The following is a 23,028-nucleotide window of genomic DNA, read 5'->3' as shown; positions in this document are numbered from 1 at the left end:
TTAAAGAATGCCGAAAAGAAAATTGATTTAAAAGAACGTGTTAGCAGCCGTATAAGTACACGGATTGTTTCTATGGGTAAATTCTTTTTTTTCATTCAGAACTGAGCTTATATATGAAAAGTTTTCTCAAAAATCGGGTCAAGAAACACCGAACTTTTTCTAAGTGCGAACGCAGCCACTGCAAGAAGTATCTCAAGCATCCACAGCGTTGCACCTGATGTATGAAACGGAGTATAGCAACGCTAGCAACAACGCGTTTCCGCATTTGTCGTAAGGCTATCCGGCTATCGCGGAAATGGTCCGAGCACAGCACAGTTGATTTCGTCGACACGAACTTATCTCTCCTCACCGCACTGCGCTGCAAGTTTCTTGTGCTTCGGGAACCTGTGAAACACCACATCGTCTCTCCCGCGTGTGTTCGCGCAGCCGATTGCTGCACAGAACGAGGGCATGTTGGGCGCCCTTGGCTGTAGGCACTCACGCAGCACAGAAGGAAAGAACAGTTTACAAAAATCGCAAAACAAACGTGAGCGGCGGCGGCGGCAGCAAATCTCTCGTAGCGTCGTTCAGTAAAGCCATAGTAAAGCGCAGGACGGAAAGAGGCATGCCAGCGCATGCCAGCACGCCGGTCCGGCAGCTCGGTCCCCGCCAGTGACGTCACTCTCGCCGGTTCTCTCCTCTGGTAACCTCCTCACCCGGCGCTCCGGGAAGCGATGGGGGCGTGTCCGCGGGGGTGATTTAGAAAGCGATTTCCGCCCCTTATATTAACAAAACGAAGAAAAAAATTTCGGAACCGTAAATTATTAGGTCTGTTCTTCCCAATCCCAGCAATTCATGGAAATTGAAAACCGCTTCAGCTTCCCTTTAAGGCTGGGCGAGTCACGGGCAGGCACGGCGCTTCTCCGGCGGCTCAGAGCAAGAACTCGCTCACATTTCCATGCGGCGCTGAACACCTTCCGATTTTTAGGATTGGAATGGCCTAAACGAAGTCGCCTTGACCCGCCATGGTCTTTTCCGGACGTTACCTGCAGCCTCAATGTACCCCACCTACCGACGAAACGCACCATTTCAACTGCCGAAGCCAAGTTCATTGTGCTGGACCACTTGAGCACTGTGTTTCAAAGCCATCTACAAGTGTACACAGGCGGTTCGGTGTGCGCACAAACAGATAGCTGTGCAGCGGCATTCTGCATACCATCCCTTGATGTGTCATGGTCTGGCCGACTGGATCACGTAGTTTCCTCTACAACAGTCGAAAGTGCCGCAATCACCGCGGCTTTGCGGAAACTACGGGCCTTTTCTGCACGAGATGTCGTGGTGCTGACGGATTCCAAGTCAGCATTGCAGAGATTACATCGGGGCCTACCTCTAGAGAAATTTACAAGGCAGTCTCTGGCACTGATCGACGACCTAACGAGCAAAGGATTTAACATAAGGTTTCAGTGGATTCCATCACACGTAGGAATTGATGGGAACGAGGAAGCTGACGCTCTGGCACGCCTAGCGCTGACATGTGTCCCAAAAGTGAAAGCTCCAAAAGCTTTTCGAAACCCTAAGGGTGCAATCCGCCTTCACTTTAGAGAGATGTTAAAGAATCCACACGAATCCTGTGTGACTCATGGATTTACACGTGAACAAGCGACGCTTTTATACCGCATCAGGACCGACTCCGCGTACACCCCAGCTTGGTTATTCAAGACTGGGCTTCGCGCTTCCCCACTCTGTGTTTTCTGAGGTGACATTGGCGACATCGAACATTTCATTTGGCTGTGCCCTCAGTTTGACGCGGAACGAAAAGTAATGGTCGACAGCCTAGAAAAAAGCGGTCTCACGCACAGGACCTTTGAAGATGTTGTTTTCCCCGGAGGGCCCGCGGCATTGAGGAAGAGAGGGCAACGACTTCTGATAGCCTTCCTGCGAGACACGGGGCTCATCGACACCTGGTGACACACCACTGTTCTGAACTCGAAGGAGGATCAGGCGGAACAATTGCCGGCTATGTATGCCAGGCTAACCCCGCCTGCTTCAACATCACCACCACCACCACCACCACCACCTGAGGCATTGTTGTGCGCAACATTTCATAACCTCTGAGAGGGCTGAGCATTGTCATTGCCTCACATGGCACATCGCATCGTGGCAGAAGTAATAAACTTGAATTGGATTATGGAGCTGTACATGCCAAAACCACAATCGAATTGTGAGGCAAGCCGTAATGGCGGAATCCGCAGCATCTAGCAATTCAGTAGCCGCAAAGCTACCGCGGCGGACACAGAAGTGTTGATTTGATGGTCGACCGCTTCCGTGGTGTCGCCTGGAACCTGCGGTGCGCTTTTATTAATGCGGCTCTGCTTCTGCACGCCCTGCGCAATTTGTGCGCTTGACATATTTGCATGGTGTTTATTTTTCAGAAATAGCAGGACGTACACGTGTACACGTGTACGTCTTTATCACACGTGACACGTGTACTTATCTTTATCGGGCAACCACGTTTCGCCGCTTAACAACTGTAATCGCACAGCGAGGGACGCGCCTGCATGTATCCGACGTTTCTGGAAAGTTATCGACGCTTCTATCCGCGTGTCTGTTGTCGCCGAACCTTGTGTTATCAGATTTCATCTCGTGACACGAATGGTGTAGAACTTTGTGGAAGACACGCGGGTCCCATCAGTTAATCTGGAACATTCGACGACTGATCTATAAAAGCCGACGCGCTTGACCCGCTGATCACTTTTTTCCGACGATCGCCGACCGTGTTCGCCGCTATCGTTGTGCTTTAAGTGTAGCCTGTTTTGTGGGCACAGGTTCGCCCAATAAAAGCTAGTTTTGTCTTTCACAGTACTGCTACTGTTTTCTTTCTTCACCGTCACTACCACGTGACAATACCGTACCTTTAACTTAAGCTTATCCAATTTCCCCGCAACTGCTGTCTTATAGCAGTAGGGCTTCCTTGCCTTCTCACCTGACCCCCCCCCCCCCCACCGCCCTTGTATGGGAACTGCCTCTTCTTCTCCCTCCTCTCTATAGTTCTATCTACTTCCTCTCTGGGCTCGCACGTTAGTAGAAAGGGAAGTACTGCAGTTTCTGCAATGCTTTTGAGGGAGGTCACGAATAATTACAGCTGTCGAGAGGCTAATGTGGCGACACCCAGGGAGCTCCACTGCAGAGGGCATTGTGCACATTCGAAGTGGTGGGATCCAAACAAGTTTCTCGCGTCGCCGTTCCTGTCTGACTCGCTCCTGTCATGTGAACATACGCTCCGAACCAGCCTCCGACGCGATGTGCCAGGTAGCAGCAGCCACAGCAGCAGCAGCAGCAGTGGGAAAGTCGAAGGAAGAGGCAAAGAAAGCTTCGCTTTAAAGCAGATAGATAAACGAGTCAGTGGGAATTCACATCCGATGCATAGCTGCCCTGTCTGATACGTGATTTGTCGCGCAGTTTAACTGAGCCATGTTCCGTAAACAATTTCCCATACTAATAACAGCACAAAGTGCTGTTTCGTATTCTATGTGTATGCGCGGGTGCCCTTAAATTGTTCGCAGTGTAACAGGCAGTGCTTACAACGAATCAGTTGGGTTGGATGAATTTCGGCAATGTCGAATGCAGTGGCAGCTGGAAAATGATTCAATGCTTCTTCCGTGCTTTTTCTATGCTCTCTTCCGGGAAAAAATGTGCAAGTGCGTGTTCGCGTCGGACCGCGTCACTATAGACTGTCATACTGCGAGAAACTGTTTTCATTGCCTAGCCTTCAAATAATGTCGGTATTGTTCTAAAAATAGTTATTGGCATGGTGTGTTACAACTTTTGCGTAATTACTGTACAGCCTCTTGTAAGAAAGCAAAGGCCAGAGGACGTTCTCGGCAATGGGGTTTACTTTTTTTCCCGTTACGGTGTAAACACAATATTCGCTGCTGTTTCTATGGCTCCCAAGTTTTCTCAGGTTGTCTGTGACAACTTCTGTTGCCTGGGGTACTCCCAACCCAAGTTGTGCGCTGGAAATAAGGTATGGTAGCTTGCTCGACCAGCTTGAACTTTCTGCCCGTTCTCAGATGGAGGAAATGTAGCCGCATGTAGCTTCCCGGTTGAATGACGTGCCAGTGCGCTAGTGCACCACTGTGTGATGGTTTTAAATAGCTGGCTTGCCACGCAGGGGGACCGACCCACTTGAAGTTATGAAGGCCACCAACATTGAGCTGAACAATCTAAATAAATGGCAAAGCTGCCTCACGAAAACTTGAGTTGGTGACCCTCATCGGGTGGATGATTTACGGACAGCCCATTTACGTGAATGATTTACGGACAGCACCGGCTGTGGCATCGGCTGTGACACCAGCTGTGGCTTCGGCTGTGGCACCAGCTGTGGCTTCAACTGTGGCTACAGCTGTGCCATCGGCTGTGGCCCCGGCGGTTGCTTCGGCTGTGGCTTCAGCTGTGGCTGTGGTGAGGGCTGTCGCTCTGGTACCGCGGGCCAAGCTTCAGTATTGGTGTTGCGCGGCACGACGTTGGACTCGACTCCGCTAGGCGTAGGGGGCAGAGGAGGAGGAATTGTCGGATGTGCTCTTCACGGAGGCATCTGCGTTCGTTGAAGTCCGACGGCGTCGGGAGCGTCGCTTTCTAAAGGCCGCAACAGCTTCCCGACGAGACGAACGGTCTCTCGCCCTTTGCTTTAAGACCTCCCTTTCCTTCTTCATTTTGGGAGAGTTCTTTCAGGTAGCATCATGGGATCCAATGCAATTTGGGCATTTAAGAACCTTGGATACACAGGAATCTGCAGCGTGGGGCTCTGCGCAGCGCGAGAAAACTCTCGTGTTCTCGCACACGGCGCTCACGTGTCCCGCTCACTTGTCCTTGGAACAAATGGTCGCACAGGTTGTCTAAAGTGGTCCACCTTGACGCGTGAGGGAAGAGATTCGCCCTTGAAAATTACCTTCACACAGTGGGATGTGCTGAGTCGAGACACCTGAGTTATGACAAAGCGACCAACGGCTGGCTTCACTAGTATAGGCAAGATAGCGCTGGAGATGGAGACGTCCACGTTGTACATGACACCAGAAGTGGTGACACTGTCCAGAGGAACATACGAGCGAACCTTCATGCCGCGAAGTTCCGTAAGTTTGCTCAAAGTTCGCAGCGCAATCTTGATTTGGCGTCACTGCTTCAAGGAGCTCCGAGACAGACTGTCTGTTGAGTCGCCTCAAGTTCTTGTACAAATAGAATCGTACTGATGGAAGTGTTCCGAGTTTATCCTACAGTCGACGTGCTTGAAGACAGGAAGGCCATGGTGTTTCTTCGTTTCGCCTTGCGGCTCCTCACAATCTGAAAGTCGTCATCGGATAAGCCCTCACTGCTAAACGAGTAGACACTGGTATCGTCGCAATCGGTGTCGCTCTGGAGGCCAGTCCGCTTTTTAGACGCAGCCACCACTGAAGTCGCCATCCTCAGAAGAGGCGTGAGGTCGTCGAGTCGCATCAGTGCCACAACCCATATCGGCTCCCCCGTGATATACACAGAAATAAGGCGAAAATAGTTGATCTAGAAAAATAGCGTTCTGGCTCGCAGTCACTTTTTCCATTAAACTGCCTCATCGGAAGGGCGACCGTGAGACTCGAGTGCATCTCCCTCGAGATAAAGACAACGGAGTTAAGAGGAGTTTACGGGTGCTCGTGTGACAGGCGTATAAGAAGGCAGGTAAAAAAAAAGTTTACGCCTAGTCTATATATCTGATCTGTATGACGAATGAGGTAAATTAAAAAAAATTACCCCCTGTTAAACGATAAACGCGAATGTTTCTAACAGTTTTCGTGCTTATATTGACTGAAAAAGGCGCAGAAATAAAAATCACCAACCTGGCGATTTCAACGCTTTGTCGCAGCGGCAAGATATTGGCTTGTCGGTAAAGCACCTTTGGAGCGCTGCATCTTAGCGCCTTCTTTTCCTTTTGCATTCATTTTTCTCTAATCTTTCGCAGCCCTTACCCCCTCGCCGGTACAGGGTAGCCAACCGGAGGCATTCTTGATTAACCTCCCTACATGTATTTCGCTTGCTTCTCTCTCTCTCTCTTGCGCTCTAAAGAGGGCGTTCGTTTTCGAAATAAAGCGTTGCTAAATATCCCCGCACTGTGTGTCTCGTCATTCTACTTTCCTCTTTAAGCTTTGCGCGTTTCACTTTGCGCGCCCGGAGGGGACGTGCTGATTTCTAAGTTTTACGGGGAATGTTTAAATATTGCCTGCTGCAGATAACATAGTTCTATTCATTGAGCTGGATTGTTCAGAGAGGCGGACATTACTTGCATGGGAAATCGAAACACATCTTCAACAAATCAACAAATTTTTTTAATTAACTTCTTAATTACTTTCCGGCACATGTTGCAATTTGCCAATTGTAGCCGGTGTGGTTGCAAGGCGCGTGCACTTCGAATGAATTTCCAGAATGATACCTTCTTGGAGTTACGCGCCATCGAATCCACCGTAAAATTGCACGGCTGTTCCACTTACCTTTTTAACATAGCACTCTTTTATGCAATGAAGCACAAACGTAATTGGAATGTCCATGTATTTCGTCGCACACTTTGGGAATTAATATCTCGAGACTGGTGTCATCCTGGAAGCTCAGTTCAAGTCGGGACACTAGGACAGAAACGCAGCAACAACTATGAATCACAGTGGTCGTGGGACGATCGACCTGACCACGTTCAGAGACTTCGCCCAACACTACAGGCTCGAAAGACGCACGTTCCCGCCACCGCACGACCAATTAAACAGGAACGAGGGCGTAACCTTACGATTACTGCCAACACACACCTACCCTAGCCCGGCCGTGTTACACCACTGTTACCTACCCAACCAATGCGTGTAACACATCGTCGCTTCTTGAGTCCTGGTCTTCTGCGCCTTGCTTTTATTAATTCAAGCATGAACCAACTAGCCCAAGCAAGAGTCTTACTTGAGCGTGTAACGCGTGCGGACACAAAGCAACGCTACTACCGATGCTCTGAGAAATGTACCGGCAGCAACGTTATACGGAAACCGCCGCCGTTCGCGACGCGTCCATAACCGCGGCCGTCGCCAGCGTACAGGAAGCCTCGAGCTCGCTTCTTTCCGACGCCGCCGCGGCTATACGGGGGCCGCCGGGGAACGTCTCCGTCGGCGTCGCCGCCGCTGGGAGACGGCTCTCAAAAGTTCGGAGCTGAAAGAGCAGCTCTGGGCCGTTCGGCAAGCCGAAGATGCCGCCCGAGTCTAATGACTTTGAGCAGCCACCTGAGGCCACCACAACCAAAACTGCCGGACCATCTTTTCATAAAAAATTTTCTTCTTCCGGAACGCTTCTCGCTACACCATATTTTACTTGTTCGAGCATTATAACCCTAGCGCGAGTGATTAACGTGTACTTGGAGATCTTTCATTTGGGTCGTTCGAGCTTCCGTCGAACGCGCAACTTCAACTCAATGATTATGTTTGTCGGTCTTTAAAATACGAGCCATAAGTGCTGTCGCATCACCAACTTTGCGAGAATGCTAAATGGTTTCTGTAATTTATCCCGCAATATTCAAGCCGAATATTTGTTGGTGGTTGTGAGACACTCTCTAGAGATAAGTTGAGTAATTGCGTTTATTACTATAAGGAATGCAAACGTAGAACGATGAAAAATAAAAAAAGAAATAAATGAGCTGGCTTGCAACCTGTCACTTGGAAGAGCGCACATCTCGTCTGATTTGGGAAGAAAAGGAAGCAGACGCAGTAAAGACAGCAAGTGAAGAAGAAGCTCAACGATACATAAAACTAGCACGGGCAATAATTTGAGCACGATATGGCAGATGCACTACACTCAAGAGCGCGACGCATCTGGGGTGTCTGCGCATGAACCACTGAATGTGCCGCTGCAGACCTGTGAGCTTTACTGCAGCAGTGCCTCTTGCAATACTTTCCTCCCAGAAAGCACAGCCTACGGTCCGAGCGCGCACCGTCCAAAAGTGCCCGGGCGTAATCTGAGGATGCGAATGTTTGATCCTCAACTGCTGCCATATAGCTGAAACTTGAAGCGCACCAAGCTCTGCACATTGAGACTGCACACAGACGCTGCAAGGCAGGCAGGCAGACAGGCAGACAGGCAGGCAGGCAGGCAGACAGACAGACAGACAGACAGACAGACAGACAGACAGACAGACAGACAGACAGACAGACAGACAGACAGACAGACAGACAGACAGACGGACAGACAGACAGACAGACAGACAGACAGACAGACAGATGGACGGACGGATAGATAGATAGATAGATAGATAGATAGATAGATAGATAGATAGATAGATAGATAGATAGATAGATAGATAGATAGATAGATAGATAGATAGTGAAACGAGAGGGCTTCACATGGCTTACATTCTTAACTCCCAGCTTGTTTTCGATGAGGCGGAACTGGAGGCTTTGGAACCCAGATGCTGGCGCCAAGTAACCTCTGCGTGACAGGAGAGAGGTTTGGAATGAAAACACATCCTTTCAAAACCATACTGCTTGCGACGTTTCGTGTAGGCCATATGCCACTGTTACACCTCCCTCCTCTCGCGTCTTTCCTTCTCTCTTATAGCGCGTACTCAAACACTCAAAAGAGATAAAAATAATGGGAATACAGCACAAGAATACAACGCACTTTGATTGGGGAAAGAGTGCGCAACAATTGCCGCGGAACTTTAAAAAAAAGAAAAAAAGGAGAAGAAAACATTTGACAATACTCGGGAGATTTAGAAATAGCGTCCCGAAGCAGCCCTGAGTACACGAAAACCCAAAATCATTTGTATTCTTTTTGGCGTTCTTTTGCGCGCCTGGCAGAGCATCCTCTAGCTTTCGGTCGCCTATTTCTAGAACTCCCTAATGGTACAGGATATACAGGGACAGCAGAATAATCACGCGCAGCACACAGAAAATGCATCGGTTAGAGCTTGCATGAATTCAGTCGAAAAACAAGAAACTACACAGAAAAAATATTGAGAACTATGTATCGAAATAAAAGTTGAATATTACAAAAACGATTACATTCTGAAACTATGTTTAGCGTTCCAGTTAATGTGAGCTATTATAGAATTTTAGTGCGTCCGGTATTCCGGCAAACGCGGGCGGTTTGTCGGTTGAGCGAAGGCGTAAACGTGAGCGGCCAGAATGGTGGCGCCACCTGGTGGTGCAAAGCTCAACCACACAAACAAAAAGCCAATTATATTCTGCTTAGCTGCTGGTGTAAATTTTGAACAGCGGCGTAATCGTGCTCGCCATTACGCCACTGCCGAAAATTTACACCAGCAGCGAAGCCGGATATAGTGGGTTACTGCACTTTCAGCTCTGTGAACTCTACGCCACCACGTGGCTGCACCGCTCTGGCTGCTTCGGCCGCTCGCGTTTATTTGTTCATTTGTTTATTTGTTTCCACAAGCAAGGAGGCACATGGTTGTGGCGGAAAAAAACAAGGGGAAGAAAGCTGCAGAGAAAGCAGGTTGAATGGACCACCCCCGTTTGCCGGAATAGCGGACAGGCTAAAAGTCCCTATTGTTTTCAGCAGAACCTAGATATAGATTACCGCCTGTCGCGCGTTGCATGTGTCTTCGTCGGCAGCTTTGATATTGCACTTTCGAATGTAATATAGGGTACATTGCACCTCACAGAAGTCATGGGCTACTTAATTCGTCATAGAAATACGGGCCTGGGTGCTTCGTATTCACAGGTTCTCAAAAGCCAGCTAGGTACTGAATAAGGTTCACAGGAGATGGCTAGATTTTGGGGCGGTTCTTCGCAAGTGAGTGAATAGACTAATACGGCAAAAAACAAAATAAAGCAATAGAACTATTGGCACCGGTAAAGGAAAACCAAACCAAACCTGACAGGAGCTGCCGTCCTCTCGGGAGCGGAGGTTTGTACGTACTTGCCGTGGTGCGTGCGTGGGTCGTCGTCATCGTCCTGTTCACTTTTCGTTAGAATTCAAACGCAAGGACACGAAGCATGCGATTTCAAGGTTGGCCGCACTTAAGTGGTACGAGATTAGAGCGGGAGGAACACCACCGTTCCTTTAGGTGTATGGAAATGAAATACAGAGGTCGCTACGAGCAACCTTGAAGCGCCGATACGTACATTCAAGTGTGCAGTTCGCAGCTTGATAACTACTTGCCTTAAGGTCCGTTAAACATGAAGGCGCTTCTGTTGAGTGGTAAAACTAAATAGGCTCGATAGTGGTGGATGCATCTGTAAGCTCGGAAGTCGCATCTAGACATTAATTAAATTGTGGGGTCTAACGTCATGAAACTGGCACAGTGTATAGTGAGTGACGCCACAATGACGCCACAATGAGTGACGCCTCTACCACCAGGTCAGGGTTCCTCACCGTGCGATAAAATCCAATACAATGGCCCTGCGTTGGAATGTGGCCTCCGTGGCCTGTGACCTTGTCAGCAGAACGCCATAGCCATGGCGTCATCGCCGTCACCATTATCACCGCCCTCGTCGTCTAATACAGAACACACAGCTGCAGAGAGACTGCCTCGCTTGAACTTTACTTACCCCTCACAATATGTGCAATGCCTTTATTACAGGTATGGGATTGCTTGACAGTGATACGCTTTCTTATGGAGACCAATTTCTGAGCAGCCTGATGCCTACCTGTGTGTTTCTTAGTGTTGCGGGTATTGCATGACATATTTAAGCCTTCAAAATGAAATAAATGCATTACTTATGATGCCATCAAGACAAACCGTACCCTATTTGCTCCTCTGACTTCGTGTTTCGTCTTTTTCGAGCAGCGTTTCTTCTGGAAAGGTCAACAAACCCAGACAATTCACCACATTTCCTTCAGAAGCTCTCTAAGTGAGCTGTGTGCAACGTGTAGCTATCGACATACGCACAGCGCGCCAATCGTATGCAATGTGATCACGCAGCCTTTCGGCGAAATACCAGTACGTCTCCGCGAGCCACCGTAGATGCTTCGCACGCGGGAGCCTCACCTGAATTCCATGAAATCCAGGGGAGTCATGGTTTCCAGGATCTCGACCTGTTCTTGCAGCAGCTGTTAGCGGAAGAAAATGGGGGGAGGGGGAGGGGACATGCGCGGTTAAGCTAAAAATCGTTCCCCCAAACGCACCAAACATAGACGGCCAATGCTTTCAGATCAGGAGAACACTCGCCACGGTCGGTTATGATCTCGTACTTATGAGAATATACTTCTTTTAAAGAATACAGGAAGATCGTTACGGAGCGGCTTCTGCTTAACAGAAATTAGCATATTTATAGAGTGTGAGTGCTGTTAGACGGTGTCACTGAATCTGCCCTCTGTATCATGTTAGATCATGTTGGCACTGTTGTGAAGTGGCGTTACTGCCGACTATTAAAAAAAGAGAGAGGAAAGGGATAAATGGAAGGCAGGCAGGTTAACCAGAACTGAGCCCGGTCAGCTACTCTGCACCGGGGAAAATGGAAACGGAAGGTAATAAAGATCAAGAAAAGAAGAGAAAGTCCGCTGCTGATATCACCGACGTATAGTACTGACTGTCAGATGTTATGACTGTTTGCAAAGCGACGGAATCAGTCAGGAACTTTACCTTTTCCTCTCCTCCTATGAGTGTGCGTGTATGCAATATCAGAATGCACATTAACGTTGAAGCAATGCGTGTGCACATAAGACACTTCGCCCAGACGCCCCCCCCCCCCCCCCCCCCAAGTCTCCCTGTAGAAAGGCCCCACACGGCATTCAGCGCAAGTGTCTTCGCGCATCGTGCCTTCTTTACTTCAGTGTACGCACCTGCTGCAAGACCTTCGATTCCTTCCTGCTGTGTGAGCCGTAGTCAAGTAAACATTACAATCCCAGGACTTCGGAAAAAGTCGGACTTGCCGTCATCAGGACTCAAGCAACTTACTTTGCTCCTCTTGTTCAACCAGTTCCGGTGGCGCTGTAGTTATACCAACAAGGAGAATAACCCGACGGTTTAAGACTTCCCATGTCACTACGTCAAAAGCTGCATGCAGAGCTCGCGGCTCTCCGCGGTGCGCTTCATGTGATCAACACAGAGAGTCCTGAAAAATGGGCAGTCTTCTGCAATTCAAGGTCGGCCTTACAATGTGTACAATCGTTTCTCCGACATAGAACTTACGATCAACTGACGTGCGGAATCGTGGAAATCATCCGTCACTTGTGAGAAAAAGGTCATGATATCACTTTTCGATGGATACCAGACCATTGCGGCATCATAGGAAATGATGACGCAGATGAGGCAGCTCGGACGTCAAATCAAGAAGACCGCTGCCTCCCCATTCCTCTCTCAAGAACAGACGCTGCGAGACAGCTTTGTGTTCTAGCATGCACAATCTCATTAGCTGAGTGGAACACCGCATATACAAGGTGCACCAGACTGCACAGACTCAACCCTTCGCTGCAATTCAGACCTCCGACGGGACTGCACCGACGCGAAGCGTCTCTTCTGTGTCTGTTGTGGTTGGGAGTTGCATTCACGAAAGCTTATTCAGCAGTAATTGGAGTGCCTGACAGTCCTGCATGTGATCTCTGCGCCTGCGATGATAATATTGACCACCTATTGTGCCACTGCCCTCAGTTTGAAGCACAATCTATGACCAACGCATTCAGGAAACTAGATGATCATCTCCTGAGTGAACAGACAATACTAGAACACCGCCTCCACCGATCATCAGCTCAGAAGGCAGTAAAGGCCCTTTTGTGCTTTCTGAGAACGTCTGGCTTGGGCGAGCGCCTCGGACTCTGTAGTGCTTTTCGTGCAAGTCTCTCTACCCCATCTCGCTTCCCCCAGCGCAGGGTAGCCAACCAGGTTCTTGACTGGTTCACATCCCTGCCTTCCTTTTATCTCTCTCTCTCTTCTTTCGCACTTTAAATAAACTTCACTTTACTTAACTCCACTATCTGCGCCTATCTTGCTCAGTACATTGAAGCGTAATGCACCTTCCTCCACAGGCTTTCACGTGCCTATGAAACGTTTCTTTAAAAGGGTTCTTGATTGCATTTTCGAAGTTGTAGAAATTCTACCGCGCGTCTTTCGCACTTTCAAGTATCGCTTACCAAACACAAAGGTTGCAAAATATTAATATTTTAATTTTACACTGAAGTTGTGTCGAAATGCCGTACCTGGCGCATTCGATATTATGGTGACGTCACAATATAGAGCAAAAGTGGTTGACGTCGTGTAGCAGTAAAGCTAGGTAGGATCACGTTGCTCACACTGAACAACAGTGCTGCGCCCGTTTCTCCTGGCTGCACTCCCATGTAGTCACTGCCTGTAGTGTATCGTGACGTCATGAGTGACGCATCCGTCTCCTGGTATACCCGGACTGGCTCGTAAAAATGAGTATTGTAGCAAAAAGATATTTCAGTGTTGTAGTGAATGGTGCTCTGCCACTTTCTAGTATTCTGTCTCAGCTTTAGAGCGCTTGCACTTTAACTTAACGTAACAAAAAGGGCAAGTATAAAATATCGCCTCAGTGGTTCTTTAACGCGACATGCTACATCACTTGCATGATGAGGAGCAAATGCGGGAAGATGATGGTCTTATCGTTGAGATTAAAAGGAAAGGTGGAGTTGGGTAGGTCGTCCCATGCGTACGAAAGGTAACTAGTGGTCTATCACAGAAACTGAGCGGGTGCCAAGGGAAGAAAAAAAAAAACGCATTTATTCGATGGCGACACATGAGGAAGCGGGGTGATTAAATGAGACAATTTGTATACGCATTGGACGGTTCGTATGACGCAGACCAGATTTAGGCGGAGGCTTTATGGAAAATGGAGGCCTTTTAGTGGCAGTGAACAATGAACGAGGCGGATGATGGTGGCGATGATAATGACAACGACATATGTTTTAGACGCTTTTGACGCCAGTTAATGGTAAGACACATGCTGCCTTTTGCTTATGCGTCCTTCAGGCGTCGACGACGTTTCCGTAGGCCTTTATGACACTCGGCAACAGAAATAGCCGATTCGTGAAAGTACGTGTGCGGCTTCCTCGAAGGGTCTGAAAATATTGTTTTCAACTGTAAATATAGTCCTGCCTAATCGCCGCCTTCCTGCCAAGAAAAAATCGCTGGAACAATACCTACAATACCTTCTTAGGCAACAGATCGAACAAAGTCTTGGATGTTTAAGTGTCAGCTACCTCAACCAGGCCTAGAAATTATGCAGCACCGACAGCGTCGAAGGCGGGAGGGGATCCGACGCCTTCGGCGCTCCTGGTCCGAAGTGAACGTGGCATTGCCTCAAGCCTATTGCTGTCTTGGTCGCGGCTTACCGCACTTGTTGTGTACGAACGATACGCGCACGGCACAAATGAATTCCCGACTCAGCTGTCTGTATTTCACATGGTTGGCGAAAACGTGGCGCTGACTAAAGATGCGGCTCCATCGCGGATGATCTGCACACGCCCGACGGAGGCGACGCGACAGCCGTGGGCCTCGCCTGCGTCCATATGGCTTCGATGTGCGCAGGCCCCTTGTTGGACTGGCGCCTACACGTCCTGCCTTGAAGCAAGGCTGCTGAGCAAGGTATATGTGATATCTTCAGCAAACGCATTGCGGCCGTCAACTTTAAGTGTGACCGCGCTGAAGCGAGAACGCTTCGCTCTGTTTCGTGGAGACCTTTACGGCGTGCTTTCGTGAAATAAGTAGAGAGTTATTTTTCAGTCGCAGTGACACCATTGCTTTTTTACCTCCGCTAATAAAAATGCAGTGACAGAAAGAAAAAGAAAATCGAATGTTCATTTCTATTTTCAGTACATAACAGGGGTTCGTGAAAGTGTCGTGAAACCCTGGCGCATTCTAACGCTAAAAAAAAAAGAGAATTGACTTATCTTGTCCCCAAATAATAATAATAATAATAATAATAATAATAATAATAATAATAATAATAATAATAATAATAATAATAATAATAATAATAATAATAATAATAATAATAATAATAATAATAATAATAATAATAATTTAAGCAACATCAACTTTTTTTAATTGTAAGAATGCGGTATTTCTACGTCGTTCGTGAAACCGATCATAATGTATTTATTTATTTTTTATTTATTTAAAAATGCCTTACAGGCTTCTAGAGGCATTGTGTAAGGGGGGAGAGTACACTCAAAGGTTATACATAATTATAATACATATGTCAATACATATACACGAAATACCGCGTAAGAAATGCGCTAACATGCAGTAATGTAGTGTTAAAAATTGTGCAAAAGACAAACCGAATGCTTTAGAATGCGGGAGGTCAGTGAACAAGAAATTTTCACAAAGTAAAATATAACCAATAGAATTACAGAGCAAGCGGGACAATATTAGGCTATAATAAAGCAGTGTTTAAGGGGTAGTTCCACAATAATAACAGGAATCTCAGAAACATCGTTAAAAAGAAGAAAGAACCGTGCTGCGGCTGGCTTCTTGTACTACTGGATTCAAAATTGAGCACTATAGGTTGCTTTTTTCACACGTGGCGGCGTACCGCCGCAATTACATACTACACCTGACACTGTAATTCAATAGGTACCCCCTTACTAAGTATACATAGAAAAAGTTCATTTTAGGGGTTCTAAAAGATTGCCCGAAAGGCAGGCGACAGCTCTTTCCCTCTACCCACTTCCCCGCACAGGCCTATAGACATCGTTTAGGTAATTTATTCTCTCTATTCTCCTTAAATATAGACAATAACTTATGTATGGTCTGAAGACTTACCTTGAGAATGAGCACGACGCGGTTCATCCGAGACGTGATTTGGAACATATTAGGTTCGTTCATATCCTGCAAATAACCAGACAAATGAAGTTGCGGGTCAAAGAGTCTTGCTTAAAAGCAATAACCGTGCAATGCAGCACTAAGCACATAAGAATACACAGCGCACATTTATCGATTGAAAACCTGTATAACGCTAAATAGTATTACGCTTTGCGAAGATCTTCGTTATGGTTAGAGGCACTGATGCCGCATATTGTAGCGAATTCGCTCATTTAGAGCTATAATAATAATAATAATAATAATAATAATAATAATAATAATAATAATAATAATAATAATAATAATAATAATAATAATAATAATAATAATAATAATAACTTCGATCAATAGTGTAAATTATGCATACCTGCCGTGATCTTTACAATTCGTAAAATCCTGCAGAAAACAGGCGGGGGGGGGGTGCAGGCAGCAAGACCTTTTTCGCCTCCTATACGCACCCGTCTTTTAAGAGATATATGTACGCAGTACGGTAACGAGGGTTCGGCAACTTGAGTACGCCGCACACCGAGCAGCAGCAATCTTAGAACAGCCAACACTGACAAGCAACAAACTGTTTCTAAATCACAGTGTTTTTTTTCATCAGTTGTTAGTTTCACCTGCTTCAAGCATTTGTTTGTATGAATTTGCTCGGTGCAACTATCTATCTTGCACTCGTTCACTATCAGAAGACTTGAAATGAAAGGTAGGTACTGAGACCGACGTGCGAATATATTGCGAACGAAATTACTTTTTTCATAAAACTTGACGACAAATTCGTCAAATCTTAAAACGGGCCGAAACTTGTAAACTTTATAAAAAAATTCGGGAGAGTTGGCAGGCATAATTACGTTCCCGTTTTCGCACAAAAGCGGCGTTCTCTTTGATAAACAGGAAGCTGAAAATGCACATTGCTTTCACCGTTTGTATAAGATGTTTAATAAAAGCCGGTATGCCAGCTGTCACGGTGTGTGTGTTTTCTTTCTTTTTTTTTTCTTTTTCGAAAGTCCTACATTGAAATACCCATGCCAAATTTTACGTTTTCAGCAATTATTACAATTATATTTTCATTAATTAAATGTGTTGGCTGCATGACTAGCATTTACGTTGAATTTTAGATGTATTCTTGGTTGCCACTGACGCGCAAATAAAAACATTTCAATTTCGAGAGCGATGCCATAGCGATGCCTTCAATCGGTGGTGGTATACGAAACACAAGTATGCGCGAGTTTTAGCAGCGCCCCACTAATTAGTCGACTTAAATGTCTGCGATGCTTTTTACATAATTACCATTGCAAATCTGCAGTATGACGCTGGATGTGCTGCAGCGATGCATGACATATTATAAGTTGCCTGCATCCATGTGCAATGTTCGAAACGATTTGCTTTCTAACAGGACAAGACAATGAGACTGCGCTTGAAGTGTTAGCCTACAATGATGGATTTACCTTACTATGCAATAAGATTGTATGAGGGGAGCTCTGAAATACATGTTACGGTGTAAATATTGAACACGGTCCTGATATTAAGTTTTCTTTTTCTTTTTTGTTAGCCCCGATGGGGTTCGTGATATTGAAGAAGCTCCTCGCTTAACAACCCATGAACAATCCGCAAAACTGTGAAGTAGTGCAACCGCGGACGTCATAGACAAACGATTGAACGCGGTTACCCTGTTTACAAATAAAACTTCAAAAACCTTAACTTACTTTACAGCCTAGAAGCGGCTTTATGGAGTCCAGCTCGAAGATGATTTGTTTGAACCATAGTTCATAAGCTGTGGCAGAAAAGAAAAAAGACAGAAAAGAATTCAACTGACGTAAAAGTCGAAAACCCCGGAGCATACATTTCGGAAATTGCACCATGAACACTTTTAGTATATTTGTACCTTGACTGCTCCACGATCAGAAGCTACAGTATTAGGTTAGGCTTTTGGAACAACAAGTAATGCGATCGTGATCGAAGGCTTTGTCAGTCAGAATAAATGAAATAGCAAAATACGAGTGGCGACACCCCCTTGGAATCGCTCCCATATTTTTGTGACGTCATAGATTTTGACAGCACCTGCTAAAGGCTATAGTCAGTTGGCTAGTTAACAAAGAATGGTTACATTGCACTCTAAGGAAACCAGATTCACAACTTACTGAGAGCCGAAAACTCATTATGAAAAAGAACGGCTCAAATTGCGGGAATATTCTTTCGAATTTTTTTACGTCACTCTGAGAAGTCCACGCTGCTAATTGGTCGCGAAATTTTAAAAAGGAAGGAGGCGTAACATCGGCCTTATTAATTGATTTCTTGCACTAGTAATGAAATCCATGACGTCACGCGGCGCTGTTGCGGGAAGTCCAAGGCAGTGTCGCCACCCGTCTCTTCCGACTTATGCCCTCTAGCGGTAATAGTGGGTTCTGTTTGGTAGTGTAGAAGTTTGATTTACCAGTGTAGCTGAAATTATTTTTCTCTTTAGTTTGGTAAACTGGTAAAAGAACTGGTTAAACTGGTAAAAGAAAAACTCGTAAGAAAGGCGGAATCTTTTTTTGCGTGCAAATCAGTGATGATCGTATAAAGCGAAACCATGTGAATAATTGGTGTAAAAAAGGTGAATTTTATTACGAATTTTTTTTTACACTTACAATAGTGGGATTCACTGCACACAAATTAGTGTATGTTCTCAACATCACGTGCAAACGATTTTGATGATCGCATGAAGAAAGACCATGCAAAAGAAAGTTCTGTCAGAAAGGTGAAGCATAGTAAGAGAAAATGAATGTTACACTGCAGCGAATGTGGCCTTCACTGCAAGCAAGTTTATGCTTCCAATGTCACTCTTTAACAGCTCCTTGCGCCTAATGACGTGATTAATAACGTGACGCGCCTAATGACGTGATTTTCAACAAGCACAAAATAAAGCACGCAATCTGGAAGAAACGCGGAGCAGCACAGGAGCTCAAATCATCTTAACACCTGCACAAAAAATAATAAATAAAAAAGCGCTGGATGAGCAGGTCTCGTCGTTTGTCTTTTTGGCAAGTTTTTGCTTGTTAAGCTGAGCTCGTCTTCTGTCCTTAAAGCGTTAACTTCCTGTATTCACACATTCACACTCTCAGAGGGTTCGGAAGTGCTAAATTATCATCGCGTAATCAACAGCTGCAGAACGAGAAAGTCAACGTTTCCAGAAGATGACTTGTCCTCGTCGAAACTTCTGGCTCCGGCCAAGGCCTCCGAGACTGGGCAGCGCGCGCTGCACAGTGCACACCGCTCGATCTCGGAGGCTATACTCCAGCTTAAAACATCCCTTGTTCGACCGCTGTTGATCACTTCGAGTCTTCATCTTCCTGTGAATCTCTGTATTGTTCGGATCGGGGCAGCGTAGAAACGCAGACATGGATTTCGCATTGAAAAAAGAACAGACACTAGAGCACCATTGACGGCTTTAGCGCACGAGTGCACGCTTATAACATTTAGCAATCCGCGCATGTAAGAAAGCTTTCCTTCCTCACAGCCTACGGCAACTTTTTCCTCTCGCAATGTAGAACGTTAGATGCATGGTTTCTATATACCCTATGCTGATTCTGTCGCCAACTCACCTTGATGCGTGATGATGAAAAGGTGCTCGTCGTGGACTCTCTCTTCGCATTGCTGTTCCGTCACCATCTTCTGGCAGTCGAGGAGCTTGTCTAGCTACCGTGAATGAAATAGCCAGTGTCAGTTTGAATTGCAACATCGAAAGGCGAGCTAACTCGAGCGGCCAACCAGACCAAGTGCGCTTCCGACGCGTTCTTAGAGCGTCGTCGCCCAGCGTTACGCCAGTCGTTTATTTTAGGGCAACACAACAACGCTGCCGATTAAAACGGCGCTGTCACCACAACCGAAATGCGACGCCGCATATTATCTGATTACGTTGGAAGGCTACACAGAACGCATTTCGCTCGGAGAAGCATACAGCTGCGTGCCACGCGCAGTAACGCCAAGGTGTGCGAGCACCTGCTGCTTAATTAAGGCCGCGTGGCACATGACCCATCGCTTCACGCCATAGAACCCTATTTACTATTTAGGCATTCAACACTACAGCTACAATGCTACGCGAATTCGGCGGAACGCTACTGCACAGTCAGAGGTATCTGTTTTGCATTTCCGTAGTCCACTGAAGTGCGATCATCCTTGCCACGTGAAATAGTAGAGGGTAGCGCACGGCGAGCACCAGAAAATAATCTGCTAAATTTAGCGCAAAGTTTGCTGAAATGGCAACACTGAAATTGAGAAGGCACACAAGGACGCAAGCATCACGTACCTGCAGGTAGTCTCCGTACAGCAGCTTCCCTTGGCGCGGCACCCCATCCTTGGAGTTGTCGTTGCTGGAATTAACAGAAAACGGAAGTCAGGGTTTCATCGCACCAGAGTCAGCATCATCCTATACGGCGGCATCATAAAACAATATTGTTTGGAGACTAAACAGATGAAAAAAAATATTGGAAAATAAATATGAAAATAAACATTTGAAAATGATGAAAATAAATGAAAAGATGAAGATGAAAATAAATATTTGGTAGCAATTGGCTTTCAGTGCAACATGAAAAATGAAGGCGCGTTTTGGATAATGTCAATATAAGGTTAACATTGCTGCAAGAACACCTTTCGTGATACTTAAGGGCTACATCTTATACATTTAAGAATATGCATGTGCTGGATAACGTTGATGTGAACGCAACCTGTGAATCTCTTTTGTACAGCCTTACATTCACACATGTTCGCATATTCTTCGTTGATATAACTGCTGCACATATAAACATTGTCAAATAGTATACTGCGAAGAGAGGTCCAAAACACAGAGATAAAAAGAGAGTTTACTCAGAGGGAGGCTTGCCTAGGCTAATGCTTTCTACTAGTGTACTACTCCACGTAAACTGGCACATACGGCAAGGCATTGGACGCACAAAAGTACAGAAGTGGACAGGTCATTTCGATTACTCTCAGTGTTTGACATACAAAAGCTTACGGTTGTATATATTATCTGGACTTAAATTCAAACCATCGGGAAAATATCAACGAACAGAAACAAACTAAGATGCAGTTACACAAATACGCATTTGTAAACATTAATAAAATGGTTGAATATTTAGATAAACGAAATAATTCACCGACGATTACGAGTCTCCCTAATGCAAAATTTGAGCGCAGCTCTATAGCGCTTTTATTTCCTGATATATTGGCTGGTGCGGGCAATCTGTCTCCCGTGGCACACTGCAAACGGAACGAAGAATGGCACGATTGCCTCGTTAATAGGGAGACCGCGAGAGGCAGGGCGTGGGGTACGCGTTGGAACGATTTACCGCAGCCGCCGCAGACAGACCTGAGCTCCCGGAGCGCTTTGTTTTCATACAGGCGACGCACGCGCTACTCTAGCGCCGTCTCGTAGCCATCGTCGCCGCAGAGCCCGTCTTGCGTGGCACTACGCTCTTCTTCTCACGATTTCTACATACCCTCCCCCTCCGCTTTCCACTTTACGGTTGTTCCTCTGCACCCTCCTTCTGCGCTTTCCTTCTCACGCTCTCTTCGCTATCACTGTCTGCCCTCCCCTGCTGCACTCCGCTCTCGCTCTTTCATCCTTCGCTGCTCGTTCGCTCGGTTACGATGGGCGCCGACGCTCGCCGCAGGAACGGGCGCCAAAGAGCTGCGCTATATAGTATCTCAAAAATGCCAGACGCTAGAGTGTATCGCCTTCTTTTAAATGCAGCGTACGTAAGCAAAATTTGCCCATCAGCTAGAGCAACTGTGCGCTTCACGCGCATTTCAAGCACCCATTGCGCGGAGTCGGTCCCTGTTATTTGGAGAAGATCCTGGGCCGAGCGAAAACAATGTAAAGAATTACCCATGATGCGTAGTCTTCGCATTCTGGATATCATGACTCGCCTCGCTGGCTCTGTGGCTGTAGCGTTCTAATACCTAAGCAGGAGGTGAGTGGCTCGATTCCCGACCACGGCCCCCGCGTTTTGATGAGTGAACAATAAAGAATAACAGTCGGTCATAATTATTCCGGATAATTCAATACTTTTATCATACCCCTTTAGTTGCTTTAGGACGACCCAGCCATCCACCTATAAATTCGTCCATCCATTCACCCATAAATCTATCTATCTATCTATCTATCTATCTATCTATCTATCTATCTATCTATCTATCTATCTATCTATCTATCTATCTATCTATCTATCTATCTATCTATCTATCTATCTATCTATCTATCTATCTATCTATCTATCTATCTATCTATCTATCTATCTATCTATCTATCTATCTATCTATCTATCTATCTATCTATCTATCTATCTATCTATCTATCTATCTATCTATCTATCTATCTATCTATCTATCTATCTATCTATCTATCTATCTATCTATCTATCTATCTATCTATCTATCTATCTATCTATCTATCTATCTATCTATCTATCTATCTATCTATCTATCTATCTATCTATCTATCCATCTATCTATCTATCTATCTATCTATCTATCTATCTATCTATCTATCTATCTATCTATTATTCTGGCCATCGTTAACCGAGGTTAACCAAACTAGGAAAATAACGCAATGAAAAAAAAAGGGTGAACTGTGTACATACTTATACTGATATTTCGCTTTCTGTGCTAGAGAAAATTTGTTTGTGTGACCTATTGCGGTCTATGCGGAAAGTACTATGTCTCTATTTCTCCCATTCTTTTTCTTTACATCGTAATCTGTACTAGATTATGCTGAGTAATTTGGGACCTTCACCAGCAGCATACCTCATCGATAGATTAGAAAAACTGGAACATCAAAAATTAATATTTGTATGTAATAAGTATGATTATTCCGCGATAATTTCTGAAACAAAAAGAGCAGTGAGATAGGAGCAGCATGCTAACAATAAGACGGCAAGAACTACAGCTGATATTTATTCATTGTATCCATAACAACCAGACAGCCATTAGTCGCCTTCGACAAGTACTTCTTAGGGCCGATGTACACCTGGCTTCGTCGAGATAATTCAGAAAAATATTGGGACACCTGTATAAAATGCAACATTTGGTAATTTGTTCTTCTGAAGAACAATAAGGGAATGAAACCGAATACCGGACGATGCAGTTTCCGTAAATGACATTGATATTTCCCTCGTTTTGTGTGTGATAATGTGGACGCCGGTAAAGTTGTTTCTGTCGATGTGTATCGACTCTTCGCGTTCCTCTATGGCATTTCGCCGTAGAGGAACGAGATGGCACTTTCTGCGGCGCTCTGCACGTTG

General features: G+C 45.9%; 1 protein-coding gene across 8 annotated transcripts in view; it reads right to left on the bottom strand.

Moving 5' to 3' along the window:
- The window catches only part of v (Tryptophan 2,3-dioxygenase vermilion), a 165,014-nt gene that overhangs the window by 32,046 nt on the left and 109,940 nt on the right, over window positions 1–23,028 (bottom strand). For 5 of the 8 annotated variants that reach the window (XM_070535051.1, XM_070535055.1, XM_070535050.1 and 2 more), the window contains 6 exons: window positions 20,037–20,100; window positions 19,333–19,426; window positions 17,455–17,522; window positions 15,713–15,778; window positions 10,979–11,040; window positions 8,379–8,454 (listed from right to left, as the gene is read on the bottom strand). In XM_070535051.1, coding sequence (XP_070391152.1) covers window positions 8,379–8,454; window positions 10,979–11,040; window positions 15,713–15,778; window positions 17,455–17,522; window positions 19,333–19,426; window positions 20,037–20,100 — 430 coding nt within the window. The remainder of the gene's footprint in view (window positions 1–8,378; window positions 8,455–10,978; window positions 11,041–15,712; window positions 15,779–17,454; window positions 17,523–19,332; window positions 19,427–20,036; window positions 20,101–23,028) is intronic. The other 3 variants (XM_070535054.1, XM_070535049.1, XM_070535056.1) reach the window with 1 other exon arrangement.

This window comes from Dermacentor albipictus, chromosome 3, assembly GCF_038994185.2.
Source record: "Dermacentor albipictus isolate Rhodes 1998 colony chromosome 3, USDA_Dalb.pri_finalv2, whole genome shotgun sequence".
Classification (NCBI taxonomy): Eukaryota; Metazoa; Arthropoda; class Arachnida; order Ixodida; family Ixodidae; genus Dermacentor; species Dermacentor albipictus.
The sequence above is the reverse complement of the archived record's forward strand: the minus strand, read 5'-3'. Positions and strand labels throughout refer to the sequence as shown.